The following is a 17,970-nucleotide window of genomic DNA, read 5'->3' on the forward strand; positions in this document are numbered from 1 at the left end:
GAGGAGGTGCAGGTGAATCTCTGCCGCACCTGGAAAGACTGCTTGGGTCCTTGAATGGAGTCAAGGGGGCAGGTAAATTGACAAGTGTAGCATTTCCTGCGGTTGCAAGGGAAAGTGCCAGGGGAGGGGGAGGTTTGGGTGGGAAGGGACGAATTGACCAGGGAGTTACGGAGGGTGCGGTCTCTGCGGAAAGCAGACAGGGGAGGAGATGGGAAGATGTGGCCAGTGGTGGGATCCCGTTGGAGGTGGCAAAAATGTCGGAGGATTATTTGTTGAATGTGACGGCTGGTAGGGTGGATGGCGAGGACAAGATAGAGCAAATTTATTTGCCCTTGTTAAGAGTGGGGGTGGGGAGGGGTGTGGAGTGAGAGCAGAGTTACGGGGTATAGAAGAGACCCTGATGAGAACATCACTGCATTTATTTCAAACGTAGGTTATTGTAGGACGCATGTGAATGGTCTATATGGCACTTAGTTCTACAAATTGTATAGTAAATATTATCTTCTATATAAATGTATCTTATAATCTTATATAATCTATATTCAAAAGTAGTTTGTCAGTGGGGCCCGTTCTCAGGTCACAGGCCATTTGGTCATAGACCATTTGCTCTTTAGTTATGACACATTCCTTAGCTCTGCTATAGCACAAAGGGCTCGGGGTTTATGACTGATGACTGTTTATACTAGTCTAAGATAGAAAGGCGCCTCTGGATTCTGTGATCCAGTCTTTAGCTGCGTTTAATTATACTCATGTTGAGATAAGAGATAAGACATATGTGAAGGGCAAAATGTGGACGGTTGAGGGGTATGTGACCTTTGAATGTTGGATTTCTTATGTTTATAAAAACTGAGGTGGCTATACTTTGAGATAGAGATGGTGGTCTGCAGATGTAAACATCCTTTCAGTAATGCTGTCAGTATGAAAGCAAAGCCATAAAGAGGCCCAAAGATGAGGTTGGAATGCCATCCCCTAGAGATAACAAGAAAGGGGGACGGTGTGTGAGCTAGCCAAGAAGCAATTGTCATTTGTCAAGTGTGACATTTATACAACTTGTGTGCGTGGAGAGAGGATGTGTGTGTGTTTGCAAAGATAGAGCAAATTTATACTTTTAAGGTTTATAATACAAGGTAATGTTAGTTTAACTATGAATTATAATAATATTAATCTGGGAAATATTCATGTCACCAGCAAACTTAACAATCATTTCTCCCGCATTCATATCCATGCAGTTAACAATAGTTGGGGTCCCAGCACAGATGTTTGTGGTGCACCACAGGCCACAGGCTTCCAATGACAAAACCAGTCCTCGACATCACACTCATATCAAACTAATTTTGTATCCAATTTGCCAACATGCTTTTCCACACCTGCAACCTTTTAGATCAGTCTTCTACATTAGACTTTGTTCAAAAACCTTACAGTCCACGTAGACAACTCACTGTGATATATCTGTTACTTCTTAAAAACAAAGAAATTAGATCATATCAGTCAGACATGATCTTTCACCAACAAAACTTTCCTGATCAAGCTCTGAATTTCCAAGTGTAGATTAATTCTGTCCCTCCGAATATTTTCCATCAACTTCCCGACATTTGACTTGAAACTCATTTGCCCATACTTACCTGGCTTGTTACGTGCTGCTCATCATGAATAATGACACTACATTTGAATCAATCCCAAAGATGTAATATCGCAAATCAGATAATTTGGTAGGTTCCTTTTACGTTTTTTTTTAACACAATTCATAATGACTTAATTTACTTTCTTTTAAATTTATTGTAAATTAAGTTGTAAAGAATACATTTCAAATTTTGCAAACATTAAGTCAAATTTTAGTTTTGTTAACAATTGAATTAAGGATACGGGGACCAATACAAAAGAACATGCTATAGGCACATACCTCCATTTGTCCCTTTTCTGAGCTCATCTGACAATAAGGAAGTTTCAGTGGTAGGATTGTCACAGTAGGACGAGGTAGTGTTGGTGGGAACTTGGCTCCTTTGCATGGAATGCATCTATTGATAATAATATGTTTAGTTTCAAGGATGTCCTTTTTTAAAAAGTACTGCATTGTTCGGTCTGTCTTATTTATCAATAAAGAAAAAATTGCCATTAAGAAATTCAGGATCATAACCATTCTCATCTACACCAGCAAGATCGTACAGTATTTTACACTCACAGAAATAGCAACCAAGTCAAAGGCAAAAGTGTGCTCAAGTTAAGGGGTATGTTTGACCATGTTTTCAAAACAAGAAATATTTTTATTTGAACTGTCCAGTTATTTAAATAATTTTCTTATTAAACAAAATCAAATTTACAGGAAAAACTAATTGCAATTCAGGACCAACTCACAAATATGTCCATCGGTCTCAATAATAAGTTGGGGTCCACAAAATGCACACAACTTGACCAAAATGATTAATTCACATACAATAGTACAAATGCAAGTATTCATATTTGTTATTGTGGGCTAAACAGTTAATAGTTCCATATCAGAGCACCCTATAAACAAACATTATTTTTTAGTTGCTGGGATTTTAAATGAGCCATGATTTATTATTTGTTTATTATTGTCATGCCTACCAAGATACAGCATAAAGCTTTTGTCTGCATGTTATGTAATTAAATCAGACCATGGTAAATCAAGCCAGCTCCTCAGCCATACTGAAGTCATTAACTAGCATGGCCAGTCCTTCCTTTCACACTTACATGATCTAACTTCTAAATACCCTTCATTCAGTCCACTTGGTATTGGTTTACTTTTGTCACATGTACCAAGATACAGTGAAAAGTTTATGTTTGCATGTTATCCAGTCAAATCAAATTGTACTATGAGTACAATCAAACCATAAGCTGACCTCCCGGTGGCTCAGCACTTCAACTCCCCCTCCTACTCCGTCTCCGACCTCTCTGTCCTGGGTCTCCTCCATGGCCACAGCGAGCAACACCGGAAATTGGAGGAACAGCACCTCATATTCCGCTTGGGGAGTCTGCATCCTGGGGGCATGAACATCGAATACTCCCAATTTTGTTAGTCCTTGCTGTCTCCTCCCCTTCCTCAGTCCCCCTGCTTTCTCCTCCCATCCCCCAGCCTTCGGGCTCCTCCTCCTTTTTCCTTTCTTGTCCCCGCCCCCCCCCACCCCCGATCAGTCTGAAGAAGGGTTTCGGCCCGAAACGTTGCCTATTTCCTTCGCTCCATAGATGCTGCTGCACCCGCTGAGTTTCTCCAGCTTTTTTGTGTACCATACGCAGGTACAACTCGTAGAGCAGAGAAAATACCAGAATGTAAAATACAATTTTCAGTGTTTGAACCATTCACTGCAGAATTGCAGATCTCTGATGCATTCACATTGCTAAATTTAGGAATGTAGAAAATTAAAAATCCCACACATTGCTGCAAATTATACAGTATTCATTTGTGTTTGTTTACCCAGGCATTATATTTCAATAAAATGACTGCAAGATACATGTTACTAAATGTTACCCTTGAATGGAAGGGAAACTGGCATGCATCAATATTAAGTTGGAAGTTCAACTTATAAATGCACTTTAATATAATCATGTCTTTGAGTTTCAAGGATCAAAATTATTTTTTGGCAATCTGATGTTACTTCTATAAATGGTTTAATGTGATGCCCGAGGATTTTGATGAGCAATTTATGATAGTTAAACCTTTTTCAAATTTGTGAATTCACAATATTTACTCAGTACAGGTTCAATGTGAAAAGTTGATATATTTATTTACAATTAATAGAACACACTACATCTATTATGGCTTATTGACCTACTTTACCTGAGCTGCTGGGGGTTTTCGTGGATACCGATCATCCAATAATAATCGGATTTGCCCTTGCAATGGTCCTTGGTGTTAGAAACAGGAATCCAGGTGTTTCCTAGCAATCTGTTCAACATTCGCACTATTCCATTCGAATCTGCGAACACTGGAGTTCCTACAGAAAAATGTTAAAGTCACTGTACCAAACGTAGTGATTTTTGTGATCATAAATTATCACAAACCGCAACTATTTCGAAACAAGATATTTACTGCAATTCAAAGACATTGAATTAAGAGCTTTGACAAAAGTATTTGTTCAGATGTTTGAGGATCCATTCTAGCATTTTTACAAAAATCTATGCTACACTTCCAAAACATTTTTATTTAATGCAGTAAAACAAGGTTCTAAAATGACAATGAAAGAGAAAAACTGCCAATACGAGAAATCAAAATAAAATTGCATACTTTTAATCTAAAAAACATCAACAATTTAAGTTCAAAGAAAAATCAGGGATATGATGTTAAACATTTACCAGGCTGACCACAACATGCATTAGCAAATGAGCAGATCCAACTCAGCACCTCGCTCAAAATGATTTTCTTTATAATTGAACTGTTAAACTCTATGAATTTGGTGTTGTCGTCTTTGTCATTAGAGTGCAATATTAGAAGTAACAAATTGTAATATTAGCAGTTAGGAATTGTATTTTTCCTACACATTTCACCATGCATTAACTAAAATATTACGAGCATATTAAGATCACCTTCAGCAGAGAAGCCCTGCCATGCCAGATATGACTTCCTACTTAGAGGAAGGGGAACACCTTGGAAAACCTGCAGCTTTCTCTTTCCTAGTTCTATCAGTTGCACCCCGAGACACTGATCACCATCAAATCCAGTGCCTGAAAACGAGAAAGCAAATGTTTTTTGCTGACAGTTGGCTTCTTGCTTATCTTAAAAATACACATTCATATACAGAACTGTTATATTCCAAGATCAATTGCCTAAACTGGAGAACTGTTGAATAACTAGCATTGAGAAACATTAAAAAACAATTACAATTTATTCAAACCATTACATTTCTTAAAGAATTAAAAACTTAAGCTACCCAAGCGAAATATAAGGTACTGTTCCTCCAATTAGCGCTGACAATGGAGAAGGCCCAGGACAGAAAGGTCATATTGGGAATGCACCAGCAGTCAGGATTGAACCTAAGGCAGAAGTTCTACCTACCCCTGCGCCACTATGCCGCTCTAAGCTTAAGGACCTGTCCCACTTGGCCATCATTTGCACGTAATTTACGCAACATAATTTACACGTCACGATACACAATGCGTGCGTCGTGACACGCATGTGATGCGCGCATGGTGCGTGATGACATATGCAGTGACGCGCGGCTGTGCCGCAGGGTTTTATGATGTACAAAATCTTCACGCGCCATCTGCGTGACGCGCAAATGACGGCCAAGTGGGACAGGCCCTTTACATCCCAGCAGTATGAACATTAACTTCCCCAACTTCAAATAGCCCTTGCTTTCCCTCTCTCCATCCCCTCCTCCTTCCCAGTTCTTCCACCAGTCTTCCATTACATTCTATCTTTGTCCCGCCCACTCCCCTGACAACAGTCTGAAGAAGTCTCGACCCGAAACGTCGCCCATTCTGATAAGGCTGAATTATGTTAAAAATATAAGAAAAAATTAAATGGATTCCAGGGCCAGCTTATAACTTATATTTAGTCTCAAAGCAGGCTTTTCTCCTGTAGATTGATACAGAAAGGCAAGTCCAGGCTTGCCTCAGGTTGCAGTGTATTAAGATAATGAATGACTTTAAAATTAGTCTAACATTTGACGAGAGAGGAAGCACAGATTAATCCCAGTAAGCGGTATTGAGATAATGTCCGATGCCTTTAATATGCAAAATACCTTGTACCAATGTCCAATGCCTTTGAGGTATGCAGTGACTGATGACTTTGATATGCAAGTATCTTGAACCAAATGTCTGATGCCTTTGATATGTAAAGTCCTTGTACCACATGACAAGATGCCCCTGATGCAGCTGATGTGACGAGACAACTCAGATGCATCCTGTAGTAACGTGTATTCTCTGTACCTCTGACCATGACTAATGTTTGTAGAATGTGCTAAGGTGACAAAAAAACTATAATACCATGTAATTCTGTTGTTTGGGGAAGTGGACTGAGGACAGCCAAGTGTCTGTATTGCTCACTTGACTGGGGTTTTCCTTGCCACTTCCATCGGCCGATAGTAAGTAAAGTTTTGAACTGGTCTACCAACCGTATTGAGAGTTGTCTGTTTATTAAGAAGCGAACCTGTTTGATTGTTATAAAAGTAACTTTTTCAATTCCTTCTCTCCAGAGATGCTGCATGTCCCGCTGAGTTACTCCAGCATGTTGTGTCTAGCTTTGATTCAAACCAGCATCTGCAGTTCTCTCCTACATATTCAGTTACATAAACATCTATGTGTCAATTTAGGACACCATTTAAAAAAAATCCTTATCAACTGATGCTCAGAAAGGTGACTTTCAGTGTTATCAATTTCATTCATGAAAAGTGTAAAGAAAGTATTTTTATTACTGATATAGAAACTAAAATGTATTTCCAGGGAAGCAAATAAATGGCATAAATCAAAAAGCAAGAATTGAAGACCCCACTAGATGGCAGTTTGTATTTTCACATAGTATGAACAGAATTGCAGCCCATTCTTGTTGTCAATTATAGGTTTCACTTGGACAACAACTTTAAATATTTAAATACTATTTCAACATTCTTTGCAGAGATGTAATTAAAAATGCTGCACTGACAATTAAGCTGCGAGAAAAGATGTGCAAAATTTCAATCAAAACAGTGGGATAAGCGAGTTCGGTATTTCGACTGTGCATGCCCAGGTCAGAGGTCACTTTCGATTTGGGAACTCCATCCCTACAGCAAACCAACTTCCCTACATAGTCCATGCAGTTAAACCAGGGCAGTTAACTCAACGATTCAAATATTGCCACAGACCAAGTTCCTACACTGCAGAAAGTGTCCAGCACTGTAGCAGCCATGAAACGTATCCTGCCCATCTCCCAAATGCTTGTCCGTATATACGGGCTGTGCATAAATCAGGAGTTTGTAACCTGGGATCTATACGCTCCATAATCAACAAAAAGTAACCAAGCAAATTCAAAGAAAAGTTTTAGTTACCTCGGTGATAAGAGATCATTAGCTGTTCCCCGTGTCCCGACATGGAGACCACAGGCCCCATTAGACTGAAGAGCTCCTTTTGTATGCCACCAATGCTGAAGATACGAACAATTAGAGCACTTGTTGAAATAGCAGTCCAACCTTGGCCCAAACAAATCGCTTCAATGTTTTCATCGTCTGCCATATCCACCATCCATTCTTTATTTGTGTCCCTGGAGTTGAAGTGAATACACTGCAGTGTGCTGATGGGAAGATAACAGACAAGACCAAGTTGAATGTCTGAATATGGACAATAACTTGATTTCCAGCTTTTCATATTGATTCTTGAAGGAGATACATGCGAGTTAAACGTGCTGAACAATTAATGGAAATAAGTTAATTTAAGACAGTTATACAGATGTGACGGTGAGTAAGGGAGGGAAACATGGAATGCAAAGGTCCCCGGGTGTTGTACCTCTTGAGAACAGGTTCACCCACTTAGAAGCTGTCGGGACAGAAGATCTCCCCTTCTCAGCTCTCCCTCAGCCCTCGGGCACCTCCTCTTCCTTTCTCGTATCATCTCCCCCCCACCCCCACCCCACATCAGTCTGAAGAAGGGTTTCTGCCTGAAATGTTCCCTATTTCCTTCACTCCATAGATGCTGTTGCACCCGCTGAGTTTCTCCAGCACTTTTGTCTACCTTCGATTTTCCAACATATGCAGTTCCTTCTTAAACCCCCAAATAGTAGCCTGGATTTAGGGTGTAAGTTGCAGCAGGAGTTAAAACTGGCATGTAACAAAGGTAATGCCACTGTGGTCATGGGGGATTTCAATATGCAGGTAGACTGGGAAAATCAGGTTGGTTCAGGACCCCAAGGAAGAGTTTGTAGAGTGCCTCCGAGATGGATTCTTAGAGCAGCTTGTAATGGAGCCGACCAGAGAAAAGGCAATTCTCTATTTAGTGTTGTCCAATGAACCAGATATAAGAGAACTTGAGATAAAGGAACCGCTTGGAGGTAGTGGTCATAATATGATTAGTTTTAATCTGCAATTTGAGAAGGTGAAGGTTAAATCGGAAGTGTCAGTGATGCAGTTGAACAAAGGCATGAGAGAGGAGCTGGCCAAGGTAGACTGGAAAGGGATCCTAGCAGGAATGACGGTGGAACAGCAATGGCAGGAATTTCTGGCCATAATCCGGAAGACGCAGGATCATTTTATTCCAAAAAGGAAGAAAGATTCTAAGGGGAGTAGGAGGCAACCGTGGCTGACAAGAGAAGTTAGGGATAGAATATAACTAAAAGAAAAGATGTATAACCCAAAAAAGAGTAGCCGGAAGCCAGAGGATTGGGAAACTTTCATATGACAACAGAAGGAAACAAAACGGACAAAACGGGCAATGAAAAGATGAAGTACGAAGGGAAGCTGGTCAGGAATATAAAGAAGGACATTAATAGCTTCTTTAGATATGTTAAGGGAAAAAGAGTAGCAAAGTCATGCTATCCCACTTTTCAAGAAAGGAGCGAGAGGGAATTACAAACCGGTTAGCCTGACTTCGGTGGTTGGAAAGATGCTGGAGTCAAATATTAAAGAGGTAATAATGGGGCATTTGGATAGCAGTAAAAGGGTTAGTCCAAGTCAACATGGATTTATGAAAGGGAAATCATGCTTGACTAATCTTCTGGAATTTTTTGAGGATGTGACAAGTAAAATGGATGAAGGGGTGCCAGTGGATGTAGTGTATCTAGACTTTCAGAAAGCCTTTGATAAGGTCCCCCACGTGAGACTGGTGACTACAATTAAAGCACATGGTATTGGGGGTAGGGTGTTGACATGGATAGAAAATTGGTTGGTAGACAGGAAGCAAAGAGTGGGAGTGAACGGGTCCTTTTCAGAATGGCAGGCAGTGGCGAGTGGAGTGCCGCAAGGCTCGGTGTTGGGCCCGCAACTGTTTACCATATATATTAATGATTTGGAAGAGGGAATTAGGAGCAACACTTGCAAGTGTGCGGATGACACAAAGCTGGGTGGCAGTGTGAACTGTGAAAAGGATGTTAGGAGGTTGCAGGGTGACCTGGACAGGTTGAGCAAGTGGGCAGATGCCTGGCATGTGATGCAGTATAATATAGATAAATATGAGGTTATCCACTTGCAAAAAAAAGGGGGCAGATTATTATCTCAATGGGGTTAGGTTAGGTAAGGGGAGGTGCAGCGAGACCTGGGCGCCCTTGTACACCAGTCACTGAAAGTTGGCTTACAGGTACAGCAGGCAGTGAAGAAAGCTAATGGAATGTTGGCCTTGACAACAAGAGGATTTCAGTATAGGAGTAAAGAGGTTCTTCTGCAGTTGAATAGGGCTCTGGTGAGACCACATCTGGAATATTGTGTCCAGTTTTGGTATCTTAATTCAAGGAAGGACAACCTTGTGATTGAGGCAGTGCAGCGTAGGTTCACGAGATTGATCCCTGGGATGGCGGGACTGTCATATGAGGAAAGATTGAAAAGACTAGACTTGTATTCACTGGAGTTTATGAAGGATGAAGGGGTATCTTATAAAGGCATATAAAATTATAAACTGGACAAGCTAGATGCAGGAAAAAAATTCCCAATGTTGGGCAAGTCCAGAACCAGGGGCCAGTCTTAGAATAAATGGGAAGCCATTTAAGACTGAGGTGAGAAAAAACGTTTTCACCCAGAGTTGTGAATTTGTGGAATTCCCTGCCACAGAGGGCAGTGGAGGCCAAGTCACTGGATGGATTTAAGAGAGTTCAATAGAGCTCTAGGGGCTAGTGGAATCAAGGGATATGGGGAGAAGGCAGGCACGCGTTATTGATTGGGGACGATCAGCCATGATCACAATGAATGGCGGTGCTGGGCCGAAGGGCCGAATGGCCTCCTCCTGCACCTATTTTCTATGTTTCTATGTGTAGGAAGGAACTGCAGTGTTTATACCATAGACACAAAACGGTGTAATAACTCAGTGGGTCAGGCAGCAGCTCTGGTGAGAAATAGGTAACGTTCCACGCCAAATCCCTTCTTCAGGATGAAGAAGCATCACCTATTATTTTTCTCCAGAGATGCTGCCTAACCCACGGAGTTACTTCAGCATTTTGTGTCTATCTACAGTAATACAGATCTCTAGTTCAATTCTTGAGTTGTATCAGGCAGAATTGCAGCATTGAGAACAGGAGTCAAAATATTATGTTACAGCTGTACAAGATGTTGGTAGGATTTGCCTGGAATGTTGTGTGCAGTTCTGGTTTTCAAGTTAGAGGAATGATGTGACTAAGCTAGAGCGGATGCAGAAATGATACACAAGTATTGTTGCCAGTACTGCAGGACGAGTGCATTCCCATTTCTCTCACCATCTTCTTGATCATTTCCCCTTCTTCATACATTCATCTCCAATCCTTGTCCCCATTTCCCTTTTATCTACCCCCCCCCCCTCCCCCATCCACTTCCATCCACATTGCTCCGGCCTTGCATTTCACTCCATTTCTCTACTTATTTGACACCCTTTTCTCTTTTTCACCTTTAGCTTTTGTCACCCACACCTACCTGCTAATCATACCCCCACCGACCTGTATCTGAAGATGGGTCTCGACCCGAAACGTCACCTATTCCTTCTCTCCATAGAGGTTCAGTATTGATGTGGATGGACAACTGGCTGGCAGACAGGAAGCAAAGAGTAGGAGTAAACGGGTCCTTTTCACAATGGCAGGCAGTGACTAGTGGGGTACCGCAAGGCTCAGTGCTGGGACCCCAGCTATTTACTATGTATTAATGAATTGGACGAGGGAATTGAATGCAACATCTCCAAGTTTGTGGATGACACGAAGCTGGGGGGCAGTGTTAGCTGTGAGGAGGATGCTAGGAGGCTGCCAGGTGACTTGGATAGGCTGGGTGAGTGGGCAAATGCATGGCAGATGCAGTATAATGTGGATAAATGTGAGGTTATCCACTTTGGTGGCAAGAACAGGAAAGTAGACTATTATCTGAATGGTGGCCAATTAGGAAAGGGGGAGATGCAACGAGACCTGGGTGCCATGGTACACCAGTCATTGAAAGTAGGCATGCAGGTGCAGCAGGCAGTGAAGAAAGTGAATGCTATGTTAGCATTCATAGCAAAAGGATTTAAGTATAGAAGCAGGGAGGTTCTACTGCAGTTGTACAGGGCCTTGGTGAGACCACACCTGGAGTATTGCGTACAGTATTGGTCTCCTAATCTGAGGAAATACATTCTTGCCATAGAGGGAGTACAGAGAAGGTTCACCAGACTGATTCCTGGGATGGCAGGACTTTCATATAATAATAATAATAATACATTTTATTTGTATAGCGCTTTTCAAGGACTCAAAGTCCTTTACATGGTGAGTCAAGAACAAAACAAAATAGAGCTGTAAGACAGAGATGCAAAGGGGAGGGGGACATGGGACTAAGGGTATGCAGAGGTGAAGAGATGGGTCTTGAGGCGGGACTAAAAGATGGTGAGGGACTCAGAAGTTCGGATCAATTGTGGGAGGGAGTCCAAGAGCCTGGGAGCTGCCCTGGAGAAGGCTCTGTCTCCAAAAGTGCAGAGGTTGGATTTCAGGATGGAGAGGAGACCGGCTGAAATAGATCTGAGGGACCGTGAGGGTTGGTAGGGGGAGAGGAGGTCAGTGAATTACGGGGGGGCCAAGTGGTTGAGGGCTTTGTAGGTGAGGACCAAGATTTTGTAGATGATCCGGTGGGAAATGGGAAGCCAGTGAAGTTCTTCGAGGACTGGGGTGATGTGGTGCCAGGATTTGGTGTGGGTAATGAGTCGGGCGGCTGCATTCTGGACGAGTTGGAGTCGGTTGATGTTGCTGGAATTGATGCCAAAGAGAAGAGAGTTACAAAAGTCCATTCGGGAGGAGATGAAGGCATGGATGAGTCTTTCAGCAGCGGGGGGGTGTGAGAGAGGGTCTGATTTTGGCAATGTTGCTGAGGTGAAAAAATGATGTTTTGACAACATGGCGGATGTGAGGCTCAACGGAGAGGGTTGAGTCAAAGATCACGCCAAGGTTGCGGGCTTGAGGAGATGGGGAGACAGTGGTGCCGTCAATAGTGAGAGTGGGGTTGTTAATTTTGGTAAGTGTTGATTTGGAGCCAATGAGGAGAAATCCTGTTTTGTTACTGTTTATACTGTTTAATTTAAGGAAGTTGAGTTGCATCCAAGAATTGATGGCTGACAGGCAGGAGTTGATATGGGAGAGAGGGGGGTGGTGGGGGAAGTTGGTGCTGAGATAGATCTGGGTGTCATCAGCATAGCAATGGAAGTCCAGTTTGAAGTGACGGAGTATATGACCAAGGGGGAGGATGTAGATGATGAAGAGGAGGGGACCGAGAACAGAGCCTTGGGGAACGCCTTGAGTGACTGTGGCTGTAGCAGAGGTGGTTATGGAGAGAGATGAAGTGGGATCGGTTGGAAAGGTAGGAACGGATCCAGCTGAGTGCAGAACCTTCAATGCCAAGGTCTTTAAGTCTGGTAAGCAGGATGTTATGGTTCACGGTATCGAAGGCCGCACTCAGGTCGAGGAGGATGAGGATGTTGAGGGAACCAGTGTCAGCAGAGGTGAGGAGGTCGTTGAGGACTTTGAGGAGAGCAGTTTCTGTGCTATCTGTGATATGAAGACTGGATAGACTCGGCTTGTGCTCACTAGAATTTAGAAGATTGAGGGGGGATCTTATAGAAACTTACAAAATTCTTAAGGGGTTGGACAGGCTAGATGCAGGAAGATTGTTCCCAATGTTGGGGAAGTCCAGAACAAGGGGTCATAGTTTAAGGATAAGGGGGAAGTTTTTAGGACCGAGATGAGAAAAGAAAATTTCACATGGAGAGTGGTGAATCTGTGGAATTCTCTGCCACATAAAGTAGTTGAGGCCAGTTCACTGGCTATATTTAAGAGGGAGTTAGATGTGGCCCTTGTGGCTAAAGGGATCAGGGGGTATGGAGAGAAGGCAGGTACAGGATACTGAGTTGATGATTAGCCATGATCATATTGAATGGTGGTGTAGGCTCGAAGGGCCGAATGGCCTACTCCTGCACCTATTTTCTATGTTTCTATGATGCCTGTTCCGCTGAGTTACTCCAGCATTTTGTATCACCTATCACTTGCCAGGCTTTGTCCCACGACCTTCTCTGACTTTCTCTCCCCCCCCCCCCCCCGCCAACAGTCTGAAGAAGGGCTCCGACTGGAAATGTTGCTTGTCCATTCCCTCCCCAGATGCTGCCTGACCTGCTCCTGCGCTGTGTATTAGCCCGAAGTTTCCAGCATTTGCAGTTTTTTGTGCTTCCAGAGTTGGAATATTTTTTTGCTATTTCTTGATTATCATCCTGAACACCTTCCCTTTCACTTTCACTTTGAAGTTCAAGTTCTCAAGGGACAATAAATGCTAGTCTTGTCATAGGGTAATTGATAACACCCAAGTATTCAAATAGAATTGATAATTAGATTAAGCCAACAGGCTGAGCATTTGACATTGTCAACAGAGAGAAGAATTACTGGTTTCAACCACTTAATAACTAATCATGAGTGTATACTCCAACGCAAATATCTCGGTAGTATTCAGTGCAATGAAGAACAAAGATTTTTTAAAAGATGAGTTTTAACCTCTTCCCCAGTAACTTTACCTGGGATGGTCACTGGATTTTGCACAGCCCAATAGTATTGCTTCATGTGATAAATCAGCCATGGTGTGATTAAGAACGTTAGTTAAATGCATTGCATGATGTACTGAGGTGTCATGGAATTCCACATCTATAGCATTATCTTGATCATCACTGTAGCAACGAATAATACCAATGGAATTCCATACCTAAAAACACAAATGTTTTATATTAAACACTGACCCAAAGTCAATATGCACAGTGCTTGAAGCAAAAGTAAAATAAAAACAGAGTGGCCTTTGTTCAGAACAAATCAATTTCATACACAATTTTATGGACAATACAGGACTTAAACTATGACACCATACATTTCAACTAGTACAGAACTTCAAAAAATTAATTGTAACACTATCTTAACATAAAGCAGATAAGCATTACAATGGCTTACAGAGCTCCATGAAAGCATTGTCAAATATAAATCTCTTTCAGCCATTCACTGCAAACTGCTCCGTCATATCCATAACATGAAAGGATACATTAAGCATGATTTGTACAAGTAAAATGTTGCTCGACATGATCTGTTTACAAATATGCAGTCAGCAACACTAGCTACCCAACAACCCACATCAAAAATAGACACAAAATGCTGGAGGAATTCAGCAGGGCAGGCAACATCTCTGGATAGAAGGAACGTTTGAGTCGAGACCCTTCTTCAGTCTAAAGAATGGTCTCGTCCCGAAACGTCAGCCATTCCTTCTACCCAGAGATGCTGCCTGTCCCACTGAGTTACTCCAGCATTTTGTGTACATCTTCAGTGTAAACCAACATCTGTGGTGCCTTCCTACACGACGTACATCAAAAAACTGTTCTGGCCCACCTGTTTTCTATCTACGTTAGTAACCAACAAATCAACAGCTTTATCTACACCACAGTCCTGGCAACAGCATTGCCACTTCACCCAGATCAAATACAATTTAACAAATACACTTGTTGGACTGATTATACCAAGCTGCTAATCACTTTCAACCACGCCAAAGAATTGAATAAATGTTTGAATTGCATACATTTTTATTAGCCACGGCTTAAGGTAAGAAGGGAGAGATTTAAGTGGGATCTATGGGGCATTTTTTTCCATTCTGAGGGGAGTACATATCTGGAATTAGCAGCCAGAGGTTGTGTTAGAAGCAGATACAATTACTTAGTCGACATTTGGACAGATATATGGAGAGGCAGGGTTTAGAAGGCCAAATGCAGGCAAATGTTAGCACAGTATGCCAACTGGGTAAGTGGGCTTAAGGACCCGATTCAGGACTCAAAGTTCAGGACTCGCATGTTCCAGTAAGGAGGAGGGGGGAGGGGGGGGGGGGGGGGGGGGGGGGGGGGGGGGGGGGGGGGGGGGGGGGGGGGGGGGGGGGGGGGACAAGGTTAGGTGACCTTGGATGACCAGATGTTGTAAATTTGGTGAAAAATTAAAAGGCAGCATACACAAGGTACAGGACGATGAAATATGACAGGGTTTTGAGGATATGAAGCAAGCAGGAAAGAATTCAAGCAGGGAAATTAGAAGAGCCAAAAGGGATCATGAAATGTCATTAGCAGGTCAGATTGAAGATACAAAGATGTTATATATATATATATTTTTTTTAAAGGGTAACCAGGGAGAAAGTGGATACACTCAAGAATAGAGGGAATATAGGTTTAGCATCAGAGCGGGCTCGAAATTAATGGTTGCCCAGGTGCCAATGGCCACCTAAAATCCCGCCGGGCAACCTAAAAGCCGTGTCATTTTGCCCAGCTTGGCACTGCAGATACTGGTTTATACCGAAGATAGATACAAAAAACTGGAGTAACTCAGCGGGTCAGGCAGCATCTCTGGAGAAAAAGAACGGGACGTTTCGTGTCGGCGGCGACAACAGCTGTAGTGCGGGGCAAAGATACTAGTTGCGGGGTGACTGAGGGTGAGAGCGAATGACGGGCCCCCAGCACAGCAGCGACGGCGACAGCGACAGCAGCTCCACCTCCACCACCCCCGCCCTGATAGCGGTCGCTGCATGCTACTCTGCCAACAGCGATAACAGCTTTCAAAACAAACCCTCCCGCACGCCGAGGCCGGGAGGAGGGAGTAAGGAAGGGGGAGGCCCCCTTCCGCCGTCTGAAGCACCTGCACTGCTCGGCCCCGCCCCTTCCTGTTGGCTGGCGGAGGAGAGGAGGCAGTGGCGAGGAGTTCCCAACTGCCTCCCCCTTTGGTGGCGATGGACAGGGACAGCCAAGGCAGCGGAGCGATGATGCCGGTGTTGTCCGATGGGCACTGACCTTCCTTCCTCCCCACCTCCTCTGCCCCTTTTCCTCTCTCTTTCTCTCTCTTGTACACACCCCTCCACCCTCCTTATCCTGGGACCCCTGCTCACCATCCCACACTGATCCCCATTCCCACCTCTATTCAGTCCTCACTGACATCCCCTGTGCTCCCCTCATCTACCCCCCCTCCCCCCACCCCCATCTATTCATCCTGCACTGATCTCCCTATCCACCTCGCATTGATTCTCCTGCCACCCCCCCCCCCCTCCTCTATCCATCCTACACTGGTCCCCCAATTCATCCTGTACTTACCCCCCTTCGCATGCATCCTGCACGGCTCCCTCCATTGATCCTGTACTGCTCCCCCCCATTCATCCCGTACTGACCCCCCCCCTCCATTTATCCTGCACCGATACCCCCATCCCACCTGTAGTGATCTCCGCATTCATCTTTTACTGATCCATCCCATTCATCCTGTACTGATCCACTAATTCATCCTGCACTGATCTCCCGATCCATCCTGTACTGACCCCCCCCCTCCATTTATCCTGCACCGATCCCCCCACCCCATCCTGTAGTGATCTCCCCATTCATCTTTTACTGATCCCCCCCATTCATCCTGCACTGATTCCCCATCCGTCCCGTCGTGAACCACCCATTCATCCTGCACAGACCTTCCGATTCACACTGTACTGACCCCCCCCCCACCCATTCATCCTGCACTGCTCCCACATTCATCCTGTACGGATCCACCCATTCATCCTGCGCTGATCCCCCCCATTCATGAAGAATGAGTCTGAAGGGTCGCGACCCGAAACGTTGCCTATTTCTTCGCTCCATAGATGTTGCCTCACCCGCTGAGTTCCTCCTGCATTTTTGTCTATCGCCATTCATCCTGTACTGATCCCCCATTCATCCTGTACTGATCCCCCCCCACCCATCCTGTACTGAACCCCCCCCCCCATCCTGTACTGATCCCCCCCATCCATCCTGCACTCATTCCCCCCCTCAACACCACTCCCATCCCCCCCGCCCCCCCCCCACCCTCTTACATTCACCCACCCCCACACCCCTACTCACCCCCCCCCAACCACCCCCCCTGCACCGATTGCCTTCTCGCCCCCCCCATCCCCCCCCCCCCCCCCCCCATTGACTATGTTTGATAATGTAATGCAATCAAATGTGTTTTAATTCCCAATGTTATTATTTGTTTTAATCCATAAAGATGGATTAATTAAATTGTGAACACTTGAAACATTAAAACCCCAGTGTTCGATCGTTACTGCTACTGTTAACACGTTATTACAGAATTCATTTTAACGGCAATTCAATGCTCTTAATATGGTGTATCAGTACTGTAGTTATTTAATGAGCACCATTCATTCACAAATAATACACCTCCATCCCCCACCAGGATGGTCTCAAAGCCCTCCGGTTCTTCCTCGACCGGAGAATCAACCCATGCCCTTCCACTGATACTCTCCTCCGCATAACGGAGTAGCTCCTTACCCTCAATAACTTCTCGTTTGACTCCTCCCATTTCCTCCAAATACAAGGCGTAGCTATGGGCACGCGAATGGGCCCCAGCTATGCCTGCCTCTTTGTCAGGTACGTCGAACAATCCTTGTTCGAGACGTACCAGGGCCCCATCCCCGACCTCTACCTCCGCTACATCGACGATTGCTTTGGTGCCACCTCCTGCACCCACACACAACTAACTGACTTCATCCGCTTCACCACTAACTTCCATCTGGCTTTCAAATACACCGTGACCATTCCCGACACTTCCCTACCATTTCTTGACCTCACTGTCTCCATCGCTGGTGATAGACTTCTGACCGACATCCACTGTAAACCCACTGACTCCCATGGCTATCAAGACTACTCTTCTTTCCCACTGCTTCCTGTAAGGACTCCATCCCGTACTCCAAATTCCTCCGTCTACGCCACATCTGCTCCCAGGATGGGGTGTTCCACACCAGGGCATTGGAAATTTCCTAATTCTTCAGGGAACGGGGGTTCCCCTCCCCCACTATAGATGAGGCTCTCACCAGGGTCTCTTCCATACCCCGTAACCATACTGCTCTTTCA

At 44.1% G+C, this 17,970-nt stretch overlaps 1 protein-coding gene across 3 annotated transcripts in view; it reads right to left on the minus strand.

Annotated features, from left to right (window-relative positions):
* Positions 1–17,970, minus strand: part of wdhd1 (WD repeat and HMG-box DNA binding protein 1) — a 62,140-nt gene that overhangs the window by 16,338 nt on the left and 27,832 nt on the right. For all 3 annotated transcript variants that reach the window (XM_055640443.1, XM_055640444.1, XM_055640442.1), the window contains 5 exons: positions 13,606–13,790; positions 6,978–7,219; positions 4,540–4,677; positions 3,794–3,950; positions 1,901–2,015 (listed from right to left, as the gene is read on the minus strand). In XM_055640443.1, coding sequence (XP_055496418.1) covers positions 1,901–2,015; positions 3,794–3,950; positions 4,540–4,677; positions 6,978–7,219; positions 13,606–13,790 — 837 coding nt within the window. The remainder of the gene's footprint in view (positions 1–1,900; positions 2,016–3,793; positions 3,951–4,539; positions 4,678–6,977; positions 7,220–13,605; positions 13,791–17,970) is intronic.

The sequence above is a fragment of the Leucoraja erinacea genome, chromosome 9 (genome assembly GCF_028641065.1).
Source record: "Leucoraja erinacea ecotype New England chromosome 9, Leri_hhj_1, whole genome shotgun sequence".
Classification (NCBI taxonomy): domain Eukaryota; kingdom Metazoa; phylum Chordata; class Chondrichthyes; order Rajiformes; family Rajidae; genus Leucoraja; species Leucoraja erinaceus.